The 25,479-nt window shown below is 38.2% G+C and overlaps 1 protein-coding gene and 1 long non-coding RNA gene across 7 annotated transcripts in view; one reads left to right on the top strand and one right to left on the bottom strand.

The window, feature by feature from the left end:
* LOC132683252 (arylacetamide deacetylase-like 2) overlaps window positions 1–25,479 on the top strand; it is a 189,840-nt gene that overhangs the window by 119,067 nt on the left and 45,294 nt on the right. For 3 of the 5 annotated variants that reach the window (XM_060638988.3, XM_060638989.3, XM_078432242.2), the window contains one exon: window positions 5,906–5,978. In XM_060638988.3, coding sequence (XP_060494971.1) covers window positions 5,976–5,978 — 3 coding nt within the window. In that variant the 5' untranslated portion in view covers window positions 5,906–5,975. Of the gene's footprint in view, window positions 1–5,905; window positions 5,979–7,218; window positions 7,488–7,579; window positions 7,642–25,479 lie in introns of those variants that run through there. The other 2 variants (XR_013549817.2, XM_078432241.2) reach the window with 2 other exon arrangements.
* On the bottom strand, window positions 435–23,895 carry LOC132683255 (uncharacterized). Of its 2 annotated transcripts, none has more exons than XR_009612124.3 (4): window positions 23,762–23,895; window positions 10,599–10,702; window positions 7,507–7,669; window positions 435–2,016 (listed from the first exon to the last, which is right to left on the bottom strand). It is a non-coding gene; the product is annotated as an uncharacterized LOC132683255 (long non-coding RNA). The 2 variants fall into 2 exon arrangements; XR_013549818.1 differs by lacking the exon at window positions 435–2,016 and adding an exon at window positions 6,970–7,254.

The raw sequence follows: 25,479 nt of genomic DNA, 5'->3' as shown, positions 1-25,479 counted from the left end.
TGAGCAAATTTTTATTTTACTATCTTGAACAGACAATAACTTTGGTTATATTTTTGTTTGTATTTTGGTTTCTACTTTAAGTACCTTCTATGTTTTTTGGATAACCAGTTATTCTAAGCTTTTTTTTGATGGGGCACCTGAGTGGCTCAGTTGGTTAAGCATCCAACTCGATTTCAGCACAAGTCATGATCTCAGTCTTGAGATCAAGCCCTGAATTGGGCTTCATGCTGAGCACGGAGCCTGTTTAAGACTCTCTCTCTCTCAGTATCTCTCTCCCCCTCTCCCCACCGCCTCTCTCCACCCGTGTGCTCTCTTTCTCTAAAAAAATAAAAATAAAAAAAATAGTCATTTCTGCAAAACATTGCAAGAGAAAAAATTGTTTTTAATACTTCTGCCCCTCTGAATTTTCTTTTCACAGAGGCCATGTGGTGAGTGGCATAGTACCACCTGCAGACAGAGCAGGAACTAAACAAATTATCTCCTAAAACTAAAATGTTTTATTGTGACCCTGTTTTGTTTAGTTTTACAGATCTGCCTTATACGTTCACAATGGATCATTTACTCACTTCTGGGTTTTTCCACTGAATTTGGTTCAGTAAAACTACTTGCTAAAAATAGATGCTTGGCTCAAATACGTTCCTTAACAAAGGTTAGATCCATCCTTTTTCTGTCCTCAGGGGTAACGAATATTCACTTTGTGACTTTGCTGTGAAACTATTTTTCTTAATGACACAGGTTTTAATTTTCTAAGATATGTTTCCAAAATAGCTTGTTTTTTGTTTTTACAGAAAGAACACCAAGAAGAAGAATGAGAATGATTTTCTCATCCCTTATGTGTACTAAAATCTTAGAGAGTAATATTAGTATACTCTGGATTCAAAGCCTAAGGATTTAAAACCCATATTTTCATGGGAAAAACGATAATTTTTGGTACTACACTGCCTCTTGGTGGTTCATTTAATATTTAGTTCAATTACAAAATGTATCATAAAATATAAGAAATCTAAAATTTGCAGTAACAGAGTTTTCAATATTTTAAGTTCATTGAGTTCCTAAAGTAACAGCAATGTAAATCATCTTGTGCTTTGTGTGCATATCAGAAATGAATGAGTCTATATGCAAAGGAGGGATTGACATAATATGGAAGAGAAAGTCAAGCCAGGCTGAGTGTAGGTCATGATTGGGTTGGAAAAATCTCACCTCTGAACATTCATTGTTCTGTGTCCAGACATTACTAAGCTTTACTTGTTCGTTTTTAATTTATATTTTGATGCCCTAACAGTAAATCCTAAAAATTAGGTAAAAGTTTAAAACCCCTCCCTATTAAGTTGGCTAAATTTAATTTTATTTGGGAATGTATGTGTGTCTATGGGACAGGAAACTTTGCCAGGAACTCTAGAAAGACATAGGCAGATAAAATTTGGTTTCAATTATCAAGGACTACATCAGCTATTATAACGAAGAGAATAGTTTGTTTTTTTCCTCTTGATATTACCCAACATTTGTTGATAGATTGGGTAATCAAAAGTGTCAACTATTCTCCTCTTTATAGTGTAATTTATAATTCTCTGAAAGTTGTTATACAAAGAAAAATGATAAGACTGTGGAAAAAAATAGCTTTCAAAATTCCATGTGTTGCTCTCTATTGGGTGAGGACCCATGGTGTGGTATCTGATTGAGGTTATAAGAAGTGCTTGACTTATGATCTTAGAGGCATAAGTGCTTTATGATCTTGGAGGCATAAATGAGTTGAGTTAAGTATCAATATAACTTTAAAAATCTTAAGTTTCAAGTCCTTTGTGGGTAATGCAATCCAGTCCTTCTAAGGATCTGGTTCCCCTGGGAAGCACCAACTAGCTGAGTTGTAATTTACTTTGGTAGTCCTTGCTGATTGGCACTTGAATCGGTCCTTCTCAGGGCAGTGACAGCCCATCTTTTCTCTGCAACATCTTCATGTAGATGAAATCTTTTGGTCTTCCAGTGGGTCCTTCCAGGTTTTTATGATTTTGTTTCAGACTTCATTAAAAAAAAAAAAGAGAGAGAGGTGGATTTTTAAGTACTGGGATGATTATAAGAGGATTTAGTTAAATTAGGCACAGGACATGGTCTCAGACCAAAATCCATAAGTTTGCCAAATATGAGTTCACTGGGAGAGAATCTGTGCCTGCTTTAGGTAGGGGGTGCTCTCATTTTTAACAAGGCTGATGGTAAAACTTTATGGGTCCTATCCTAGAAGGTTTCAGAGTCTTTGCCAATGATTTGCTTTAGGGTTTGTTTTATTTGCTTTATTTGTCCAGAGGACTGAGACTTGTAGAAATCTGCAAACATTTGTATAATTCCTGGACAATGGTAGAAATAAATGACTTTCTATGTATAATATCTTCTGGTGTGCCCAAAGTGACAGTTATGTAATTAAGACTTTACTGCTGCCCGAGCCATTCAGACATCATACACCCTGTAACTAAACAAAGTCTTTTATTCTTTATGGGCCTTAGTTCTATAAAATCCAACTAGTTCCTGAAAAGTTGGTTTAGGGAAAACTTCGTGCGTTTACTTTGAAAGAATACTTTACCTGTATTCTGATGAATAGCTGATGAGTATTCTGATGAATAGCTCATGTCTTTGATATTTTAAATAATTTAATCTGTTTATTAGGCATAGTAAAAGTCTAGTGTCCTTAAAATCTCTAATTCATAGGATTTTGTTGATGACACAATACTAACCAAACAAATAGGGACTGTAGTGTGGGAATTACTTTATTATGCAATTCCCATAAACCAGTCAAATTTTTCTTAGCCCAATTTGTGTAGCCTATGTGTCCATTTTCCTTTGTGAGGCACATTTTGAAAATGAAGAAAAATTTCTTACAGTACCCAAACTGGATCTTCTAAGTTTGGAGTCCACTGTGGGTTAATAGCTTTTGAAACTCTGTCCGCACAATGGTTGCCTTTAGAAATTTTGTCCTTCTGCCCTGCCTGGGCTCCACAATAAGTCACTGATAATCTGACTAGGCAGTTGTAAAGCCTCTGAAAGGCAGCTATCAATTCTCTGTGAGGTATTTAGGTTCCCAGCAAAATAAAAAATCCTCCCCTAAAAACAATTTATTCTGTTGCATGGCAGAAACCAAACATATATTCTGAAAGCTTCTGGCACACAGATAAAAGAGGTCTTTAAGATGAGTAACATCAGCTGGTGAGAAAGGCTTGTGAATTACCCTGGAGCCCCAGGTAGCTTCTCAGTGACATCAGCTTTGTTGGCACTCCAAATAGGAAAGTCTGGTGTTCCTCGCATTAAGGCAAAAACGTGAATTATATGGCACTTTGGTTTCCTTCCTGTGTTGACATTCATCAGCTTAATACCTTGCTCATTTGCCTTTTTCCAGGCAGCTAGTGCTGCTTTTCATCCTGTTGTCTTCATATGGGATCATGGTGTTTTTTTACAAGATCTCAGTTGTTCCCAGATCAGGTCTCGTCGTCGTGTCTGCTTTCCCAGCTACATGGTGTGTGGCCAAGAAGGGACTCTTGGAGGTGGATCAGACTAGGTCAGGAGATGAACAAACTTGGATCCTTAAGCAGGGCATGTAATTAGTTACCAGCTAAAGACATCATGCCCTCTGTTCTTCTTTATGGGGAAATTTACTAATGAGAACCACTGTCTAAAAGGTCATTGACTCTCCTTTCCTGAAGTCAGTTGGAGGCTGAGAAGGATAAAGAGATACAGGAGAGCAGAGAGAGCAGAAATGACAGAGAAAGGAGGAGAAGCGTTCTATGAAAAGAGATAGTATCTATAAATCTCACATTTTTTCTTCCTCTTCTGGCTATCTACATCATTCTAAAATTTTTTTCCTTAGGATGATTTTTATCCCATAGATACCAGTAATTTATTTGCTTGAGATGAGGCCTAAAAACCTCAGCAAACACATGAACTCCAAATCAGAAGAACCATCCTCATCTTCAGGCAAGTGAAAGGTGGATCCTTATTTACATTTCAGACATGACAGAAAGACAGTAGCTTTCTAAGAGAAAGGCCTACAGGCAGTATTCATGGCATTTCATATTTTCCAACCATACCTTGCATAACAGACTTTATACTCATTGGAAAATTCCCCATTAACCCTTCCTCCACCCCCCACCATTCTATTCTCTACTTCTATGAGTTTGACTATTGTAGATACCTCATATAAGTGGAATAAAGTCCGTGATTTTGTAGAATGTTACTCAGTTTGATTTGTTTGCTGTTTCCTCTTGATTACATCCAGGTTATGCTTTTTTTGTGTGTGTGAAAAATACCACAGAAATGATGCTGGGTCCTTTGTAGTGCATTGCTGTTGATTCTAAATTGAATCACCTGGTTGAGATAGTTGAAGGGTAGCAGAATATGCCACCTGCAAATAGGCCTCCTTTACGTGAGGATAATTTTGAAAAATAGTGGACCTAGGAACACAGTAGAAGTTGCCTTTTTATAAGGAACATTTATGTTTATAAAGAAAATCTATATTTGTAAGGGTGTCTCCCTTTCTATACTAAGAAGAGAAGACTGGCACTAAATCACAAGAGTCTTCTCCGTACAGAAAGTGCTGATGTCAATCTGCCTAACAAACCTTACTGTTATTTACTGTGCTTTTTCCTGGTAGAGACCCATAACTGCCCACCTCCACACATTTCTTTTGCCCTCAGTTGAAGGTGGTTTTCAAAGCTGGTGGTTTAGACCGGCTCAGGGAATTTTATTTTTCTCTGGGTATTTCCCATGTATACAGGAGGTAAACATGTTAATTAAACCCCTGTCTTTCTCTTGTTACTCTGCCTTTTATTACAGGAGTCTCAGGTAAGAGCTCAGAGAGGCAAAAATTATTTTTCCTACCTTACCCTGCATCTACAGAGAGATGGGTGGAGAGAACATGAGGTGGCACATTGTAGGCAGGAAAGTGTGACAAGAAGCACATAGTACGAAACTTTTGGGCATTATCAGGTAACTACGTACACGGAGACAAACGGCATCATGTACTGTACTGAGGACTTGGGTTTCATCTGAGAAAACTGGGGGAAAAGTGTTACTTACTATAAAGGTGTTTGAAATTGAGTCCATTGGGGCTGTGCAGGTGCACCGTTAGGGTGTGTTGCCAGGGTACAGTGTGTAAAAGTTACTCAAGCCTCTGCAGGTAGGTATTTGACACAGATAATGCACGATGAATGCTTGTGGGGAGGCCGTACTCCTCCCTAACTTGTTTTCAATGGCTCCATAAACAGAAAAGCAAGCAAACTAACAAATGCCACAAACTGTCAAATAGAACTCCCATCTCCCTAAAAGCTTTTTTATTTATTTATTTTTTGTTTATTTTTTTATTTTTTAATGTTTATTTATTTTTGAGACAGAGAGAGACAGAGCATGAACGGGGGAGGGTCACAGAGAGAGGGAGACACAGAATCCGAAACAGGCTCCAGGCTCCGAGCTGTCAGCACAGAGCCCGACGCGGGGCTCGAACCCACCGACCGCGAGATCGTGACCTGAGCCGAAGTCGGACACTTAACCGACCAAGCCACCCAGGTGCCCCTCCCTAAAAGCTTTTGATTTCCCTTGAACTGTGCAGTATTACTTCCTTTCAGTGGTATAGGGAATATATTGGTAAAATTCAGCCACAGACAAACCTGTGCCCATTCCCAGAACTGGGAAGCATGCCCACATCTATTGAGACTGGGAGAAATTTAAGTTGGCTTTATTGGTTCCGCATTTTGTGCACTTGACCTTAATATTGGTGACCTGAGGGTATGTGCCATTATGAGTAGCTCAGAAGATATTCAGAGACACCGTGACTGAGCCCAAAAGTACAAAAGTGGGTGACAACTACAAGGTGGGTCGGGTTCTTTGGGTAACTGCCTGCCATTTTTCTCTGCTCTCTGCTTTTCAGGTGCTGGTAACTTTGGACTACCTCTAGAATTCCCTCATAACCACCCAACTTAGATCCACTCTTTCTTGAAATGGTAAGTGCTCCCAGTTGTCTCCACTCCTCTTGATGTTATCAAAATCTCCAGTTTTCAGAGTGCCAATCTTAGCACTAATTTTGATGATATCAATAACAACATCAGTGCTTTACTATGTATCAATTAGTGTTATCTGATTAAAGTAATTCAGGGGCGCCTGGGTCTGTCAGTCAGTTAAGCGTCTGACTTCAGCTCAGGTCATGATCTCCCGGTTTGTTAGTTCGAGCCCCGCGTCAGGCTCTGGGCTAACAGCTTGGAGCCTGGAGCCTGCTTCGATTCTGTGTCTCCCTCTCTCTCTGCCCCTTGCCTACTCACACTCTGTCTCCCTCTCTGTCAAAAATAAACATTAAAAAAATTAATTCATATTCATTCTGTACATACCTTTTCTCATTTTTTGAAATAGAAGTTGAAGCAAACTACATGATCCCTGCTGTGAAAATTTTTTCTTAATTTCCTTTTAAAAAAAATTTTAAATGTTTATTTTTGAGAGAGAGAGAGAGAGTGTGTGTGTGAGTGGAGGTGGGGGGGCAGAGAGAGAGAAGGAGACACAGAATGTTGAGCAGGCTCCAGGCTCTGAGCTGTGCACACAGAGCCCAACGCAGGGCTTGAATTCACGAACCGACCAAGCTACCCGGCCCCCTTTTCTTAATTTCTTAATTTAAATTGTTTGGACCACATCCCCTGAAGCTTTATTATTATCCCGTTTATCTTTACAGAGAGCAGCCGTGGTTTAACCTGCTACAATTTGTGCATGTGTCAAGTGCATATGTTGTTTAGAATCTTCTTAGCTTTTCTTCTCCTTTATTCTTGATAGTTGTTGTGGTCCTCTTTGATTTCTTCTTGTTCTAGTTTCTACTTACTATTACTAGTGATGGATTTGAGATTTTCTCCTAATTAGTCTCCTTAGACATTGATTATTTCATTAGAATGTTTACTAAATGTGTAATACAAGCAAAATACTGTTTATTTGAAAGGGCAGGTCCAGAAACAATTTACAATAGAATGACCAAAAGTCCCAGTTTGTGCCTGTCAGTCCTGGCTTATACCCATTTTCTTGGTGTGAGTAACCATTTTGATGCAAAAATTTTCCCCATTTTGATAAAGATTATGTGGTCACCTGATTTATAAGGGTAACTAGAACACGTGATATAGATTGTTTAAATCCTGTGTGGAAGATGAAAGACTCTTTCAAAAGGCTGCTCTGAGGGTAGACCATATGGTAGAGACCTTTGTCCCACAGGTGGTGAAAACATAGCCAAGTCCAAGGGCATCGCAGCTGTGAAAACAAAAGAATACCTGGAGGCCTCTGTAAATCAGAGCTACTTGTCCTGACTTCCAACCCAGAACTCCTTCAAATATTTTACACCCCAGATAAATCATAAAAGTTTTACTTCAAACTGGCACAGCGTCATCATGGTTTGTGAAATACAAATATTTCATATTTGACAACACTGTATTGCATTTCTATTAGGCATTACAATTTGTATTTCCCCTTCTCAGAGGTAGATTTTATTCCTCTATATGATACCTGATTTGAGAGAATTTTAGCACTGATCTCATTCATAGTCGGAAGTCCCCTGTTTTTTGATGTCATGAACTTGATGTGTATGTAAATTGATCAACAGGAAATATTCAGTTCACTGTAGCTCTGCAGAGTCTCCAGGTAAGAAAATCTGCGAGAGCATCTACCCCTGAATAGGAGGAACAAGAGTTACCATTGGGCATGATGTTTTCTGCTATCTTATACCAAAAATATAGATACAGGTTTGTGATAAGGATTTACCCTTCCTAGATCAACAAAATTATCCAGGTAATGTTCTCAGAAACAAGAGCAGATCAGAAAAGTACACGAAAACTTTGTAATATTATTGGTCACTAAGAAAACACAGTTAATAATGAGATAACACTACATGTGGTAAAATGTACAGGTTTTCTTTTAAGGGCAATATTGTCTCCCCAAGTGTCCATGGGTTTGACAGAATTCTGGAATAGCAGAAGCCAGGTCAAAGAACTTTATCATCATAGATAAGATGAAAACACACTAATGAAGAGCAATGTCAGATTAGTAACTTGGAGGCTTTGACCTATAGTCAATTAATATTAATGGTCAAGAGACCATTGAGTTCTAAGGGACAAGATTTGTGGGTGGCTCATAAGCGTTTTCTTCATTGTGCACTTATCTGTCTAGTTTCAGAAAAGATAAAGATGAATAGAAGATTGATGTCAGCTGTTCCAATCCCTGATCCAATATTGTTAGTTTAACTACTTTTTAAATTCAGAGTTATGTATTGAAGGAGAGACTGAGTCAATTTTAGGAAGGTCCTTGCACAGCTAGTGTATGTATTTGAGTAATGATTCTTCTAGCCCTTGTCCAAAGGGACATATAGCCATTTACCCGAATAACTGCACTGAGAAAAGGAAAATGTTCACATATTTCATGGGATGTTTGGTACAGATTCTGAACCCACACACATGCCTGCAGACCCAAAAAACCATCATGGCATCCCCTTCCCCTGATTATCCCCTCATTAGAGCAAGAGAACATAGAAATTAGATCATTGATGTTTTGGTCCAAGTCTATCTTGCAGTGAGTTTAATGGATTCATTTACTCCCATTGCTTTCTCCTTCTTTCTTGAATGCATAATATAGATGAACATTCCTAGCAGGTAGAAGAATTCTCATATTGGTGTTTTGACCTATAGAGTGAAAGGTAATTGTCATAGGAAATTCTCATCTTTGAGACAATGGGAAAAGAGAACATAGCTGCCCAAATGGGGAAAAGATCAGGACCAATGAGGAAAAGGAAGTGCTAGGTAAAGCAGGGAAAATGGAAAGTGCACCAAGTTATTAATATTTTGGTTATTTAAAAAATATCTGTGCATGGGGCACCTGGGTGACTCAGTCAGTTAAGGGCCTGACTTCAGCTCAGGTCATGAGCTCACAGTTCATGAGTTTGAGCCCCACATCAGGCCCACTGCTGTCAGCACAGAACCTGCTTTGGATCCTCTGTCCACCTTTCTTTCTGTCCCTCCCCCACTTTCTCACTCTTTCGCTCTTGCTTTCTCTCTCAAAAATAAACATTTAAATAAAATATCTGTCCACTGTATTGACTTTACTATTTTGTATGTCTTGATTGTCTTTAGTCCTCAAATATTTCAGAGTAATGATAATGTTTCTTTATAACTAATGGAAAAAAAGGAAAAGAAAGCAAGCAGGCTTTCAATGAGAAATTATGTGGTGGGGGGGAAAGAACAGAAGGAGGAGTGACAATAGCAGCACATTTTGCAAAATTAGTTGGAAAGCCTGGGAGTAGTACCAATTAAACAAAAACTTACAGGATAAGAACTCCAAAGCCAAACTTAGAAAAGTAAAACTCAGAAAAGACAGGTACACTAAATTCTAGGAAGGTGTGGACTGTGCCACCTTTTGCTCGTCTCTGTAATCCTTTACCTAATATAGAGTTAGTACAAAATAGGCATACAATAATTATTTGCTTATAGAATAATTGATTTTCCTATGATGAAACTCGAGATGCACTGAATGTCCAGCATATAATAGGCACTGAATAAATTTTTCTGAATTGGGTAAATGAAAGGTGGAGCTTGGATAAGAATGAATCCTTTATATTCGTGTTTTTTGTCTGTTTTTAATGTTTATTTATTTAAGAGAGAGAGAACGTGAAAATGAGCAGGGAAAGGCAGAGAGGGAGAGAGAGAATCCAAAGCAGGCTCCACGGTGTTAGCACAGAGCCTGGTGCAGGGTGGGGGGAGTTGTGCTCCATCCCGCAACTGTGAGATCATGACCTGAGCCAAAACCGAGAGTCAGGTGCTTAACTGAGCCACCTGAACGTGAATCCTTTATTATCCAAAGCTCAGTTCACTGCACTAAGCAATGATTTTTGACTATTAATGTTTCATTTCAGTGGTGTTAGCCTGAAGTTGACTAGATTTAGTAGGCATGTTTTTTTAACCTCGTCTCACTAAAATTTGCAACAAACCAATCATATAGCTAGATGTCTTGGTTTATTCAGTGCTCTATTTATATTTTCAAAAACAAAAAAAAAAAAGTGTTGCTGGGCTCATGTCCCAGGGTGAAAGCCTGCTGTGAGAGGTACTAATTACATACTAATGATGCATTCTTGATTTGCACTCTGTTCCTACTAATCTATATGATTGCAGAAGCAGTTACTACTGTCACTGTCAGCTTTGGAACTGAACAGTAGGTCTGGGTTAGTAGGTAATGATATTACCTAAGAGGATTGTACTTTTGACCTGCTGCTCAATGTTTATGATACATGGAGCAATGTCAAACTAATCACTGTGCAGAGATTGGAGAAAAGATAATCACAGGTACAAAGCTGAGTGCTTTGGATCCAATGACTTGTTTTCTCTTTGACTGTAGTGTTTATGCATTCATCCTAGATAATATTACAGAAGCCTGGAGAGTAATGGTCATAGATCTCATTTAAATACTAGTGCACTTATGGTAAGGATCCCCCCCCCCCCCGGCCCCCTTAGGCATGGAAGTCTCTGTTGACCACAAATGAGCACTTGCAGACTTTATAGTGATTTACATTTTGAAAGAGTCTTTGTAGAATAAATCTAGTAAATTATATTTACCACAGTAATATGTTCACTTGACTTAGTGCAGTATAAAGAAGACAGAATCCTTGCTTTGTGCAGTGGAAAGGCAGTAGAATCCTTTCACCCTATGGTATATAAATCTGTATAGAAAGACAACATATATTGTGACTTGCATAAAAGAAATGTCTAAGGGAGAAGTTTGTGAGTTGTTAAATATCTCGATAATGCTTGAAATTTCATTAATATTCTCTCAAAACCTATATATGTAGATTACTTACATTTTATTCTGCTTGGCATTTGTTTAGTGTCGTTACTATTCAATATCTCCCTCTTGTTCCTCAAGTTCATTCAAAGTAGGATCCCCATAAATGGGAAATATGGCTAGAAATAATATTTTTGAGCTGCTTTGATGTTCCATATTTTTAATGTATCTCACTTCATTTTCCTCTATTTTTTTTCAATATATTTGAAAGTTTAAAGAGGAAGAAGCTGAGATTCAGAAGAGGTCACAAACTAGAACATGAACCCATGTCCTCTTCTCTGAAGCATGCTAATCCCTGAGGACAGGGGTTGATTTTTACCACAGGACACTAATAGGTGGAGGCAGTGGTAGATAGTTGATGCCAGTTAAGAGTGGGAATTAGCACCTGCAGGTAAAGCTGGGCGAGCGGTGTGCTGGTAAACACTCAACAGCTGATTGTCCCACAGAAGCCCTGACTTGTAGTGTTGCCTGGTTCAATGCTATAAATACTATAATCCTGGCTGCTGTTAAATGATCACTGTAATGTAATTGAACACAAAGCTGGGAAGAGATGTGCAGTAGCACACCATTATGTATTTTTTCCACCATGTCCATGCTAGAGACATAAATACCCCATGAGCATAGATAACTGTAAATGTAATAAAACTAATTTTTTATTAGTGCTCAATTTTGAATACTTATTAACTTTATTTTTAATATAATTTAGTTGTAGGTTTATGTTATTTTTTGTAACAGCTTATTTAACAACTGGCTTGCAAAAGAGCTGAATGTTTTAACAGTTATTTCTGACACCCATTATGAGCTGGTTCCTTTACATACTGTCCTGCTTCCCATAATAGCTCATATTCTGTCAGTCTGATACATTAGGTACCTTCTGCTGAAAGTGCGATGTCTGCTGGGTCCCTTTTTTCCTAATCACTTCTCGTGCCCTACCTTTTCCCTACCCATTTCTTTCACTGAGGCTGGTACACGTTGGTTTAAAGGGGAGTGAAGAAAGAAGTGGATAAGCACATGACATTCTCACAAAGAAACTTCCACGATTATCTCATATGTCCTTAAACTTCAGAGTGACTGATAGTTATTTTATTATTTTTTTTAAATTATGTGTATTTTTAGGAGCAGTTTTAAGTTCATAGCAAAATTAAGAGGAAGATAAGAAATATCTCATACACCCCCTGCCGACACACATGCATAGCCTCCCCATTAACGACATTCCCTTCCAGAGTGGTATGTTTGTTATAGTTGGTGAACCTACCCTGACACATCATTGTTGCCCAAAGTCCATAGTTTATGTTATGGTTCACTCTTGGTGTTGCATATTCTGCGGGTTTGGACAAATCAATAGGACCAGTACCCATCATTATAATATCATACAGAATATTTTCATTTCCCTAAAACTCCTCTGTGCTGTGCCTATTCATTTTCCCCATCCCCACCCCAACTCTTGGTACTCACTGATATTTTTACTGTCTTCATCTGTTTTCCAGAATGTCATATAGTTAGAATCCTATAGCACATAGCTTTTTCAGATTGGCTTCTTTCACTTAGTAATGTTAAGTTACCTCCATATCTTTTCAGCGTTTGATAGGTCACTTCTTTTCAGTGCTGAATAATATTCCGTTTTCTGGATGTACCAGTTTATCCATTTATCCACTAACGTGCGTCACGTTTCCTTTGAAGATTTGACAATTATGAATAAAGCTTTTGTAAAGGTCTGTGTTCAGGTTTTTGTGTGGACATGAGTTTTTAACTCCTTTTGGTAAATGACCAAAGAATTTAATTGCTGGATTGAATGATAAGGATGTACTTAGTTTGGCATCTGTTTATTTCTGATAGAGAGGTATTTAAGTCTGCAACTATGATAGTAGATTCATCTATTTCTCTTGGCAGTTCTGTAAGTTTTTGCCTTATGTAATTGGATGTTGTTGTTAGGTGCATACATGTTAAGGATTTTATGTTTTCTTGGAGAATTGGCCCCTTTATCATTATGTAATGACTTCTTTATCCCTGATAACTTTTCTTTCTTTGATGTCTGCTCTTTCTGAAATTAATACAGCTACCCCTGCTTAGAAAAAAATGTTTGGTAGACATTTTTCTCCATCCATTTACTTTTAATCTGTGTGTCTTTAGAGTGTTTTTCTTATGAACAGTATAAAATTGAGTCTTGTATTTTGATCCATTCTGACAGTCTCAGTCTTTTAATTCCTGCATTTAGCTCATTGATGTTCAAAGTGAATATTGATATAGTTAGATTAATGTCTTCCATATTTGGTACAATTTTCTATTTGTTGCCCTTGTTTTGTACTCTTTTTCTGCCTTTGTGGTTTTAATTGAGGATTTTATATGATTTCACTTTCTGTATTTGCTTATATTTTGTAGTTCTATTTCAGATCCAAATCCCAGTGAGTGAGCACTTGATCGCACATGGGTTACCTTCCCATCTATTGACTGAAGGAGGGTAGCCTCTTTATTAACAGTCCTGTCAAAGGCTGCATCTAAGGGGTGCAGGTGGTAGTTCCCAAATCAAACCAGAGCACTCTTACCAAAATAATGTTCCCATGAGAAAGTCTTTGGCTCCAAGTGTCAGTGTGACTCATGGCTCCTTCAAGGCCACATAGCATGTCGTTCACATTCATTTTGCCTCATTTGCTTCTTGTAATCCTAGGCATTCTTCAAGTATAAGTCAAGTTCTTTTTTCTCTGAAAAGTCTTTTCTGATTTATCTTCATTAATCTTTTTTTTAATCCCTATAGGCTCTTTCACAAAATTTAGAAATTAATTATATGTTTTTCAAAGCAGATAGAGTGCTGACATAAAAAAATGATGTTAGACCCAGCTTTGCCATTTCCTAGCTGTGAAAATTTGTTCAGTCAGACTTTCTGGGCATCAGTTTTCTTATCGCTAAAGCAGAGGGATTTTAATGTTTAATGTATAATACTCTGTATTATACAGGTATAAAATGAGTGTGGTATAACATCTAAGTGCTTCTAAGTGCCTGCAGAATTTTTAAAATTTCCTTTTGTGGGTACTCAGCAATGACATCATAAAATGCTAAAATGCCTGGGCAGATATAGTAAGAGGGACTTTGTATCAGTGACGAAAGTATGTCCTTTTTCTAGTTTTTTTTCTTTTTTAGTTTTTTAAAGGAAGGAAATGGGCATTTGTTAGTGGAAAAAAATAGAAAATTCAACCTTTTAATGATGTGGTAACACAATGATAGTTTTAAATTTGAATGAAATTGAAAGAATAAATAATGAAAGGAAATTTTTGGAAATAACCCTACTAAGAAAATAAAGCAGAATTATAAAATCTGTTATTTTCAGGTAACACACTGTTAAAACCTAATTGGGCCAGGTATAAAAGATCAAAGAAACTGCCAGTATAGTAATGGTTTTTGAATGAAGTTACTCTTATTCTAAAACTAAATATTTAAGATTCCTTCAAGGACTACAAAAAGGCACTACTTTATGCAATGATGTCTCTATAGCTTTATTTTGAATTGATATTCATACATATATATATTTTTGTTTCATTTTTTAAATTTGTTTTTCATATGCAATTACCATATTAATTTTTGGTTTACTTTTATTTTTTCTGACCATCTTTTTTATATTTTTTAAAAGTGTAAGTCTTAAAATTGAGTGTTGGAATAACAGGCAATATAATGGAGTCAGGAAAAATGACTCAATTTTGGGAAAAGAAAGTTATTATATTTAGCTTCCCAAAGGAAGGTTAGAGCCAGATATTATCAGAGAGTTAAAAGTGTTTTTGTACAATTAAAAAAAAATGTTTATTGTTTATTTTTAGAGAGAGAGCCAGACAGAATGCGAGTGGGGAAGGGGAAGAGAGAAAGGGAAACACAGGATCCGAAGCAGTCTCCAGGCTCTGAGCTGTCAGCATAGAGTCTGACGTAGTGCTCGAACTCACGAGAAGATTATAAGATTATGACCTGAGCAGAAGTCGGACACTTAACTGACTGAGCCACACAGGTGCCGAGGCAGTTAGAACTGTTAAAGGCAATTTTTTAGAACCATTAAGGGGTCCTGCAATTAGGACTGTCCCATCTGTTGAGTGACCTTCTTTGTGTCAACACTCCTTCCCCAAGAGGGAATTCCTGGACCACAGCCGCTACTTTACAAGCTATACCAGTGTTCTTCATGCGCAAACAGGCTAAAGTGTTGCTGCAGCCTCTTTGGGCCACCCCCAGTCCTCCATCCTGGTTGCTGTTGGTGTGGGAAAAAAAAAACAACAACAACAAAACACTTTGATGTTCTTCCTGTGCTGCCTACAATATTTCAAGCTAATTATAATCAATTAAATGGCCTTTGTAGACTCACCTTCATACTGTTCTTTCTCTCCCTGTTCTGTAAAAATTGCTTTTGAGGAAATAGATCAGTTGTCCATACTCAGCTGGAGTTCTCTTTCATGGCTCTGACACCAGTTCTGGACTGGGACAAAGCATTCCCTGAATTATAGGGTGAGTTTAACTGTGGTGCCAGTTACAAAGAACACAACTGCTTCCTTTCTGAAAGACTGTCAGATGTGAGATGTTCTAGAAATACCACAGACTTCTTTGGAAGTTGGCCATATCTAATGCCCTGGATACTATCCCATAACTCCAGCCAGGTTCTGTGCCAGCAATCTCCTGACTTGCCGTATGCTGGAAGCCAGGTAGTAACTTCCATTGATGTTCCTCAGGTTGCCAGTGGCTCAGGTTATGTCAGGCAGTTTGAAGCCTCCTTGTAAAGTCTTCCATTGTGAACAATGGCTACTCATGGTTTCCTACCTATCTCTGAAGAGTTTGGTATCTGCTTTCAGATAAGTCTGAACACTAAGCAGCTCTGTTTGGAGACTAATAAACAACCGTGCTTCTCATGTGTGTCCAAAGGAAAGATATTCTCACTATCTCAGCAAATTAGCTTGGGCACAGGAAAGAATGGCAGTGGTCTAATATTGTAAGAGCAAAGGTACTTTAGCCTGCTCCTTTTTGTTTTGTGCTATTTTTGTTTCATAATTATAGTCTGATATTGCTTCTAGATTTCTTTGGTTTAAAGTTTGAGGTTTTCTTCAACCTCTATTAGAATAAAAGTCTACTCATTTTTTTATCTCAACATTGCTAAGGAGTAGAAAAATTTCCAACTTCCAACTTTATTTCAAGATGATCTCAAAATGATTTGGCAAGGAAAGAAATAGAACATGTGAGCTCTCTATACTTCAGAAGCAGCAAGAACCTGCCCACGAAAGGTATAAATGAAGTCTCTCTGGCCTCTCTCAGTTTGTGTATTCACTGTGAGTTTCTTCCTAATAGCTTCTGAAATCGAGGTTGATGGCTGATCTTCTTAGTTCAAGAAATCATCTCCTTGAGGAAGCTAGGGAGAGAGATGGGGCCCAGGAGACCTTCTGTCAGAAAACTTTGTCTTTGTGCATTTTCTTTTTAAAAATAATTTTTTGAACGTTTATTCATTTTTTTTGTTTTTTTTTCTTTTCAGGTCTTAGCAATTATTTTTTTGCAGCAATTTTTTTAATTTTTTTAATATGAAATTTATTGTCAAATTGGTTTCCATTCAACACCCAGTGCGCATCCCAACAGGTGCCTTCCTCAATGCCCATCACCCACTTTCCCTTCCCTTCCACCCCCATCAACCCTCAGTTTGTTCTCAGTTTTTAAGAGTCTCTTATGGTTTGCCTCCCTCCCTCTCTCTAACTTTTTATTCCCTTCCCCTCCCCCATGGTCTTCTGTTAAGTTTCTCAAGATCCACATAAGAGTGAAAACATATGGTATCTGTCTTTCTCTGTATGACTTATTTCACTTAGCATCACACTCTCCAGTTCCATCCACGTTGCTACAAAAGGCCTTATTTCATTCTTTCTCATTGCCAAGTAGTATTCCATTGTGTATATAAACCACAATTTCTTTATCCATTCATCAGTTGATGGACATTTAGGCTCTTTCCATAATCTGGCTACTGTTGAAAGTGCTGCTATAAACATTAGGGTACAAATGCCTGTATGCATCAGCACTCCTGCATCCCTTGGGTAAAGTCCTAGCAGTGCTGTTGCTGGGTCAGAGGGTAGATCTATTTTTTAATTTTGTAAGGAAACTCCAAATTGTTTTCCAAAGTGGCTGCACCAGTTTGCATTCCCACCAACAGTGCAAGAGGGTTCCCGTTTCTCCACATCCTCTCCAGCATCTGTAGTCTCCTGATTTGCTCATTGTAGCCACTCTGACCGGTGTGAGGTGGTATCTTGGTGTGGTTTTTGATTTGTATTTCCCTGATGAGGAGTGATGTTGAGCATCTTTTCATGTGCCTGTTGGCCATCTGGATGTCTTCTTTAGAGAAGTGTCTATTCATGTCTTCTGCCTATTTCTTCACTGGATTATTTGTTTTTCGGGTGTGGAGTTTGGTGAGTTCTTGATAGATTTTGGATACTAGCCCTTTGTCCTTTATGTCATTTGCAAATATCTTTTCCCATTCCATCGGTTGCCTTTTAGTTTTGTTGATTTTTTCCTTTGCAGTCAGAAGCTTTTTATCTTCATGAGGTCCCAATACTTCCTTTTTGCTTTTAATTTCCTTGCCTTTGGAGATGTGTCAAGTAAGAAATTGCTGCGGCTGAGGTCAGAGAGGTTTTTCCTGCTTTCTCCTCTAGGGTTTTGATGGTTTCCTGTCTCACATTCAGGTCCTTCATCCATTTTGAGTTTATTTTTGTGAATGGTGTTAAGAAAGTGGTCTAGTTTCATCCTTCTGCATGTTGCTGTCCAGTTCTCCCAGCACCATTTGTTAAAGAGACTGTCTTTTTTCCATTGGATATTCTTTCCTGCTTTGTCAAAGATGAGTTGGCCATACTTTTGTGGGTCCAATTCTGGAGTCTCTATTCTATTCCATTGGTCTATGTGTCTGTTTTTGTGCCAATACCATGCTGTCTTGATGATGACAGCTTTGTAGTAGAGGCTAAAGTCTGGGATTGTGATGCCTCCCGCTTTGGTCTTCTTCTTCAATATTACTTTGGCTATTTGGGGTCTTTTGTGGTTCCATACAAATTTTAGGATTGCTTGTTCTAGCTTCGAGAAGAATGCTGGTGCAGTTTTGATTGGGATTGCATTGAATGTGTAGATAGCTTTGGTAGTATGGACACTTTAACAACATTTATTCTTCTAATCCATGAGCACGGAATGTTTTTCCATTTCTTTATATCTTCTTCAAGTCCTTCATAAGCTTTCTATAGTTTTCAGCATACAGATCTTTTACATCTTTGGTTAGGTTTATTCCTAGGATTTTATGATTCCTGGTGCAATTGTGAATGGGATCCGTTTCTTTGTTTGTCTTTCTGTTGCATCGTTCTTAGTGTATAAGAATGCAACTGACTTCTATACATTAATTTTGTATCCTGCAACCTCGCTGAATTCATGTATCTGTCCTAGAGGACTTTTGGTGGAGTCTATTGGGTTTTCCATGTATAATATAATGTCATCTGCAAAAAGTGAAAGCTTGACTTCATCTTTGCCAATTTTGATGCCTTTGATATCCTTTTGTTGTCTGATTGCTGATGCTAGAATATCCAACACCACTAGGTTAAACAATAATGGTGAGAGTGGACATCCCTGTCATGTTTCTGATCTCAGGGGGAAAGCTCTCAGTTTTTCCCCATTGAGGATGATATTAGCTGTGGGATTTTCTTAAATGGCTTTTATGATATTTAAGTATGTTCCTTCTTTTACAACTTTCTCGAGGGTTTTTATTAACAAAGAATGCTGAATTTTGTCAGATGCTTTTTCTGCATCGATTGACAGGATTATATGGTTCTTCTCTTTTCTTTTATTAATGTGATGTATCACATTGATTGATTTGTGAATGTTGAACCAGCCCTGGAGCCCAGGAATGAATTCCACTTGATCATGGAGAATAATTCTTTTTATATGCTGTTGAATTCAATTTGCTAGTATCTTATTGAGAATTTTTGCATCCATATTCATCAGGGATATTGGCCTGTAGTTCTCTTTTTTTCTGGGTCTCTGTCTGGTTTAGGAACCAAAGTAATACTGGCTTCATAGAATGAGTTTGGCAGTTTTCCTTCACTTTCTATTTTTGGAACAGCTTGAGAAGGATGAGTATTATCTCTGCTTTAAATGTTTGTAGAATTCCCCAGGGAAGCTGTCTGGTCCTGGACTCTTATTTGTTGGGAGATTTTTGATAACTGATTCAATTTCCTCACTGGTTATGGGTTTGTTCAAGCTTTCTATTTCTTCCTATTTGAGTTTTGGAAGTGTGTGGGTGCTTAGGAATTTGTCCATTTCTTCCAGGTTGTCCAGTTTGTTGGCATATAATTTTTCATAGTATTCCCTGATAATTGCTTGTATTTCTGAGGGATTGGTTGTAATAATTCCATTTTCATTCATGATTTTATCTATTTGGGTCCTCTCCCTTTTCTTTTGGAGAAGCCTGGCCAGGGGTGTATCAGTTTTGTTTTTTTTTTCCATAAAACCAACTTTTTGTTTCATTGATCTACTCTACAGTTTTGTTTTGTTTTGTTTTGTTTTAGATTCTATATTGTTTATTTCTACTCTGATCTTTAATTATTTTTCTTCTTCTTCTGGGTTTGGGGTGTCTTTGCTCTTCTGCTTCTATTTCCTCTAGGTGTGCTTGTTAGATTTTGTATTTGGGATTTTTCTTGTTTCTTGAGATAGGCCTGGATTGCAATGTATTTTCCTCTCAGGACTGCCTTCACTGCATCCTAAAGCACTTGGATTGTTGTATTTTCATTTTCATTTGTTTCTGTATATTTTTAAATTTATTCTCTAATTGCCTGCTTGACCCATTCATTCTGTAGTTGGGTGTTCTTTAACCTCCATGCTTTTGGTGGTTTTCCAGACTTTTCCTGTTGTTGATTTCAAGTTTCATAGCATTGTGGTCTGAAATTGTGCATGGTATGATCTCAATTCTTTTATACTTATTAAAGGCTGTTTTGTGACCCATTATGGATCTATCTTGGAGAATGTTCCATGTGCACTCGAGAACAAAGTATATTCTGTTCCTTTGGGATACAGAGTTCTAAATATATCTGTCAAGTCCATGCGATCTAATGTTTCATTCAGGACCCTTGTTTCTTTATTGATCCTGTGTCTAGATGATCTATCCATTGCTATAAGTGGGGTATTAAAGTCCCCTGTAATTACATTCTTATCAATAAGGTTGCTTATGTTTGTGATTAATTGTTTTATATATTTGGGGGCTCCTTTATTCAGCAAATTTAGCTCTTCCTGATGGATAGACCTTGTAATTATTATGTAATGCCCTTTGTCATCTCTTGTTACAGCCTTTAATTTAAAGTCTAGCTTGTCTGATACAAGTATGGCTGCTCCAGCTTTCTCTTGAGTTCCAGTAGCATGGTAGATAGTTCTCCATCCACTCACTTTCAATCTGAAGGTATCCTCAGGCCTAAAATGAGCCTCTTGTAGACAGCAAATAGATGGGTGTTGTTTTTTTTTTTTATCCATTCTGATACCCTATGTCTTTTGGTTGGAGCATTTAGTCCATTTATATTCAGTGTTATTATTGAAAGATATGGGTTTAGAGTCACTGTGATGTCTGTAGGTTTCATGCTTGTAGTGATGTCTCTGGTACTTTGTGGTCCTTGCAACATTTCACTCACAGAATCCCCCTTATGATCTCTTGTAGGGCTGGTTTAGTGGTGATGAATTCCTTCAGTTTTTGTTTGTCTGGGAAAACCTTTATCTCTCCTTCTGTTCTGAATGACAGACTTGCTGGATAAAAGATTCTTGGCTGCATATTTTTCCTGTTCATCACATTATTTCCTGCCATTCCTTTCTGGCCTGACAAGTTTCAGTAGATAGGTCTGCTACTCTCTTATGTGTCTACCTTTGTAAGTTAGAGCCTGTTTGTCCCTAGCTTTCAGAATTTTGTCTTTATCCTTGTATTTTGCCAGTTTCATTATGATATGTAGTGCAGAAGATTGATTCAAGTTATATCTGAAGGGAGTTCTCTGTGCCTCTTGGATTTCAATGCCTTTGTCCTTCCCCAGATCAAGGAAGTTCTATGATTTGTTCAAGTACACCTTCAGCCCCTTACTCTCTCTCTTCCTCTTCTGGAATTCCTGTGATACGGATATTATTCCATTTGATTGCATCACTTAGTTCTCTAATTCTCCCCTCATATTCCTGGATTTTTTTATCTTTCTTTCTCTCAGTTTCCTTGTTTCCATTAATTTTCTAATTCACCTATTTTCTCCTCTGCCTCTTCAATCCATGCTATGGCCACCTCCATTTTATTTTGTACCTCATTTATAGCATGTTTTAGCTACTCATGACTATTTCTTAGTCCTTTGATCTCTGTAGCAATAGATTCTCTGCTGTCCTCTATGCTTCTTTCAAGCCCAGAGATTAATTTTATGACTATTATTCTAAATTCTTGTTCTGTTACATTGCTTAAATCATTTTTGATCAATTCGTTAGCTGTCACTACTTGCTGGAATTTCTTTTGAGGAGAATTCTTCCATTTCGTCATTTTGGGCAGTCCCTGTGGTAGCTCCAAACTGCAGGGCACTTCCCCTGTGCTGTCTGGAGTAACTTGTGTTGGTGGGCGGGGCCGCAGTCAGACCTGATGTCTGTCCCCAACCCACTGCTGGGGCCATAGTCAGACTGGTGTGTTCCTTATCTTCCTCTCTCCCAGGGGTAGGACTCACTGTGGAGTGGTTGGCCCCTGTCTGGGCTACTTGCACACTGCCAGGCTTGTGGTGCTGCTTCGATGGGATCTGGTGTATTAGCTGGGGTGGATTCACAAGGTGCACAGGGGTGGGAGGGGCAGGCTTAGCTCGCTTTGCCATTGGTGGTTCCCTGTGGAAGGGGTCCTGCAGCACAGGGAGGGAGGCAGGCCTGTTGGAGGGATGGATCCACAGAAGCACAGCATTGGGCATTTGTGCAGTGCAAGCAAGTTCAGTGATAGGAACTTGTTCCCTTTGGAATTTCGGCTGGGGATGGGAGAGGGAGATGGCGCTTGCCAGCGCCTTTGTTCCCCCACCGAGCTGAGCTCTGTCCTTCCTGGGCTCAACAACTCTCCCTCCCTGTGAGAGCTCTCCCCTGAGAGCAGAGCTGGTGACTTTTAACATCCCAAACGTTAAGTCCCGCTGGCTGTCAGAACTCATGGAGTCTGGCCCCTCCGCTTTTGCAAGCCAGACTTCGGGGGGGCTCTGCCTTGTCTGGTGGGCTGCCCCTCCACCGCCCCGGCTCCTTCCCGCCAGTCCCTGTAGCACACACCGCCTCTCTGCCCTTCCTACCCTCTTCTGTGGGCCTCTTGTCTACGCTTGGCTCTGGAGAGTCTGTTCTGCTAGACTTCTGGTGGGTTTCTGGGTTATTTAGGCAGATGTGGGTGGAATCTAAGCGATCAGCAGGACGACAAGGTGAACCCAGAGTCGTCCTACGCCGCCATCTTCTGAGGTTCCAGCTAACATTTATTCATTTTTGAGAGACAGAGACAGAACAAGAGCAGGGTAGGGGCAGAGAGAGAGGGAGACACAGAATCTGAAGCAGACTCCAGGCTCTGAACTGTCAGCACAGAGCCCGATGTGGGCTTGAACTCACAAACCATGAGATCATGACCTGAGCCAGAATTGGACGCTCAACCAACTGAGTCATGCAGGCTCCTGTGTCTTTGTGCATTTTCATGTAAACTTACAGAATCGCTGTTGTTTGGAGACCATAGTGCAGGTGGTTGGTTTCCATTGCCTCTTGTGAGATGCCTCTTGGATTTCACTTTATTTCCCTCCTTGGGAATTAGCTAGTAGCTGTGGTGAGAGTTTGCCTTAGAGACACATCCTCAAAATGTTGAGATTTTTGCTTGGAGCACCAGCAGGTAGGTCCATGTGTCCAGAATCTGTTGCAGGTGATGCTGTAGACCTGAAACTACTGATCGTGGGAAATTAATTTTGGGTTTCCTCCTGCAATCTCCAGGGCCAGGGGGAAAGAAAGGAGAATGTATTGGGGCTCTACTTGCCCAATAGCTAAGGATAAGCCTTTCTTCTCTGGGGGAAAGAAAAGGCTCTAAACACAATGCCCTGCCTTTCAAACTCATGCATATTAAGGTTTTTTTGTTTTCTATAATTTCTGCCACTTATTTCCTACCACATTGCAGCTTCTTTCAAGAAGGGAAGTTATTATGTATTATTTTTGGGTGTGTGAAATTCAGTTTGTATTTGGAATATATGTGAAATTGGGAATTCCTCCTTATGATCATGATCATGATATTTTATTATTATGTTTGTTTGTATTAGTAATTTCAATACTTTGAAATAGGGGCTCTTTATGATTAGAAAATCTATAAAATTAGTTTAGTGTTAAAGTTATGATAATTTTCATATACTTGAAAGACACCAAAATTATAATAATATTAATAAGTCTTATACTACTTTTTATAGCTTTATGAAATACCTAACCTATGTTAGGAGTGAAATTTATCAGTCTGTATTTTGGCAGCCTCTGACTCATGTACTGTTGTAACTTCCACAGACAGAATAATCCTGACATTAAAAGAAAAAAATTTTTGAGAAACAAGCTTTAATTTATTCTGGTTCACACACAGTTGTACTTAAATGCCACTTCACCTAGAAAATTAGCATGTTCCTTTTCAACAAGAGGTTTGGCAATAAAACTAATTGGCTAAGGAAGAACCATTTCCCAAGCAATGGGAGAAACATCCAACATAAGCCCATGGAATCAAAAGATTAGTTTATTTACTAGAGTGCTTTATTTACTTAGAAGTATAGAAAGATATATAGTTACAGTGAACAAACTCTTGGAAAATACAGTTATTCATTTCTAGAATGAATATTATTATTCATTGAATAAATAATATTATTATTAATAGGATATCACTTTTGTTGACTAATGATTCCCAGTTACAGAATCGGACATCAACCCACTTTCTCACCTGACAATATGATTTCAAAATAGCTGTTGGCTTTATGTTAAAAGCCTTGAGAACGTAGGAGTTCAGGTTAATCATGACCACATAGAAGATGAATTTCTTGGAAGTCTGACATTCACAGTATCACCTTTCCATTTATACCTAGGTATAGGATAAGTGATAAGCATATTACTAGGCTAGATGAGAATTCATAAATATATAATAAGTACATGTAACTCATCATTTAGTAGGGTGTAGTTCAGTTGTTAACTTACAATGTTTGGAAATACAGTACAAAGAATTATAAAATTAATGTTGGCCAAACTAGGTTTGAATGAGAGCTATAATAATTATTGTATTTTTTTGGAAAGATATATTTCTGATATTATATCTGGCATCTGTAAAATGAAGAAAACTGTATATACTCTTTACCTTACTTTGATCCATTCTGATGGAACAGCTCTTAATAGAGGCCAACTGTATTAACAGAAAAAGTGAAGTGATTACACTTTTCAGAAAGTGGCAAGGATGATAATGAGTGGGAAGGTGTAAGTTAATAAATGGAGATTGTAAGAGCATTTGCATGTATCGTCTTGCATACTTTAAAAAACATTTTTTAAGTTTCTTTATTTTGAGAGAGAGAGAGAGCATATACAGTAGGGGAGGAACAGAGAGAGAAAGAGAGAGAGAGAGAATCTCAAGCAGGCTCTGCACTGGTAGTGCAGAGCCCAATGTGGGGCTCAAACTCATGAACCGTGAGATTGTGACCTAACCCAAAATCAAGAGTCGGCCACTTAACTGACTGAGCCACCTAGGCAGCCCTTCTCTTGGATACTTTTACGTCAGTTTAGGTTCATGGGACAGTCAGAAGTACTTACATCTGGAGTCTGATTCCCACTTGCAGCATCAACTGTAAAAATACAAGTGTCATAGGACCTGCCATGTACCGTAGTACAGATTACTGCTTTAAGAATGTTTCTTATTCAACTGTACATGACTATCATTTTTATTGTATTACTTACTATTTCTGGACTGTGATATCACTCAAGAATGGGTTACTCACTGATCTTTACAGGGGTTACAATGACATCTTATACCATTGATTATTCTAGCAAATAAACATGGTATATCTCTCCATTTATTTGGATATTCTTGGATTATTTTCATCAGTGTTTAATAGTTTTTAGTATAGTTTCAGTATATATATCCTGAACACATTTTGTTAAATTTATACTGAAGTATTTAAGTTTTTGCTTCTAGTGTAATGACATTTTTTTCAGATTTGAATTCCAATTATTTACTGCTAACATATGGAAGATTGACTTTCATACATTGATTTTGTAGTCTTTGACCTTGCTAAGATTCACTTATTATTCTTGGGAGATTTAAAAAAATAGATTCTTGGAAATTTTATTTTTCCATTTTTAAATGTTTATTTTTGAGCACAAGAGAGAGAGATACTTAGCACTAGTGGGGGAGGGACAGAAAGAGGGGGAGACACAGAATTCAAAGCAGACTCCAGGCTTTGAACTGTCAGCACAGAGCCCAAGGCAGGGCTTAAACCCACAAACCGTGAGATCATGACCTGAGCCTAGGTTGGTGATTAACTGGCTGAGCCACCCAGGTGCCCCTTGGCAATTTTCTACAAAGACAATAATGTGTGTAAATAGAGATGGTTTCACTTTCCTTTCCGATCTGATGCCTTTTATTTCTTTGTCTAGTCTTACTGCAATAACTAAGAC

The sequence above is a fragment of the Panthera onca genome, chromosome C2, assembly GCF_046562875.1.
Source record: "Panthera onca isolate mPanOnc1 chromosome C2, mPanOnc1 haplotype 2, whole genome shotgun sequence".
In the NCBI taxonomy this organism is placed as follows: Eukaryota; Metazoa; Chordata; class Mammalia; order Carnivora; family Felidae; genus Panthera; species Panthera onca.
This window is presented reverse-complemented; position numbering and strand designations above follow the sequence as displayed.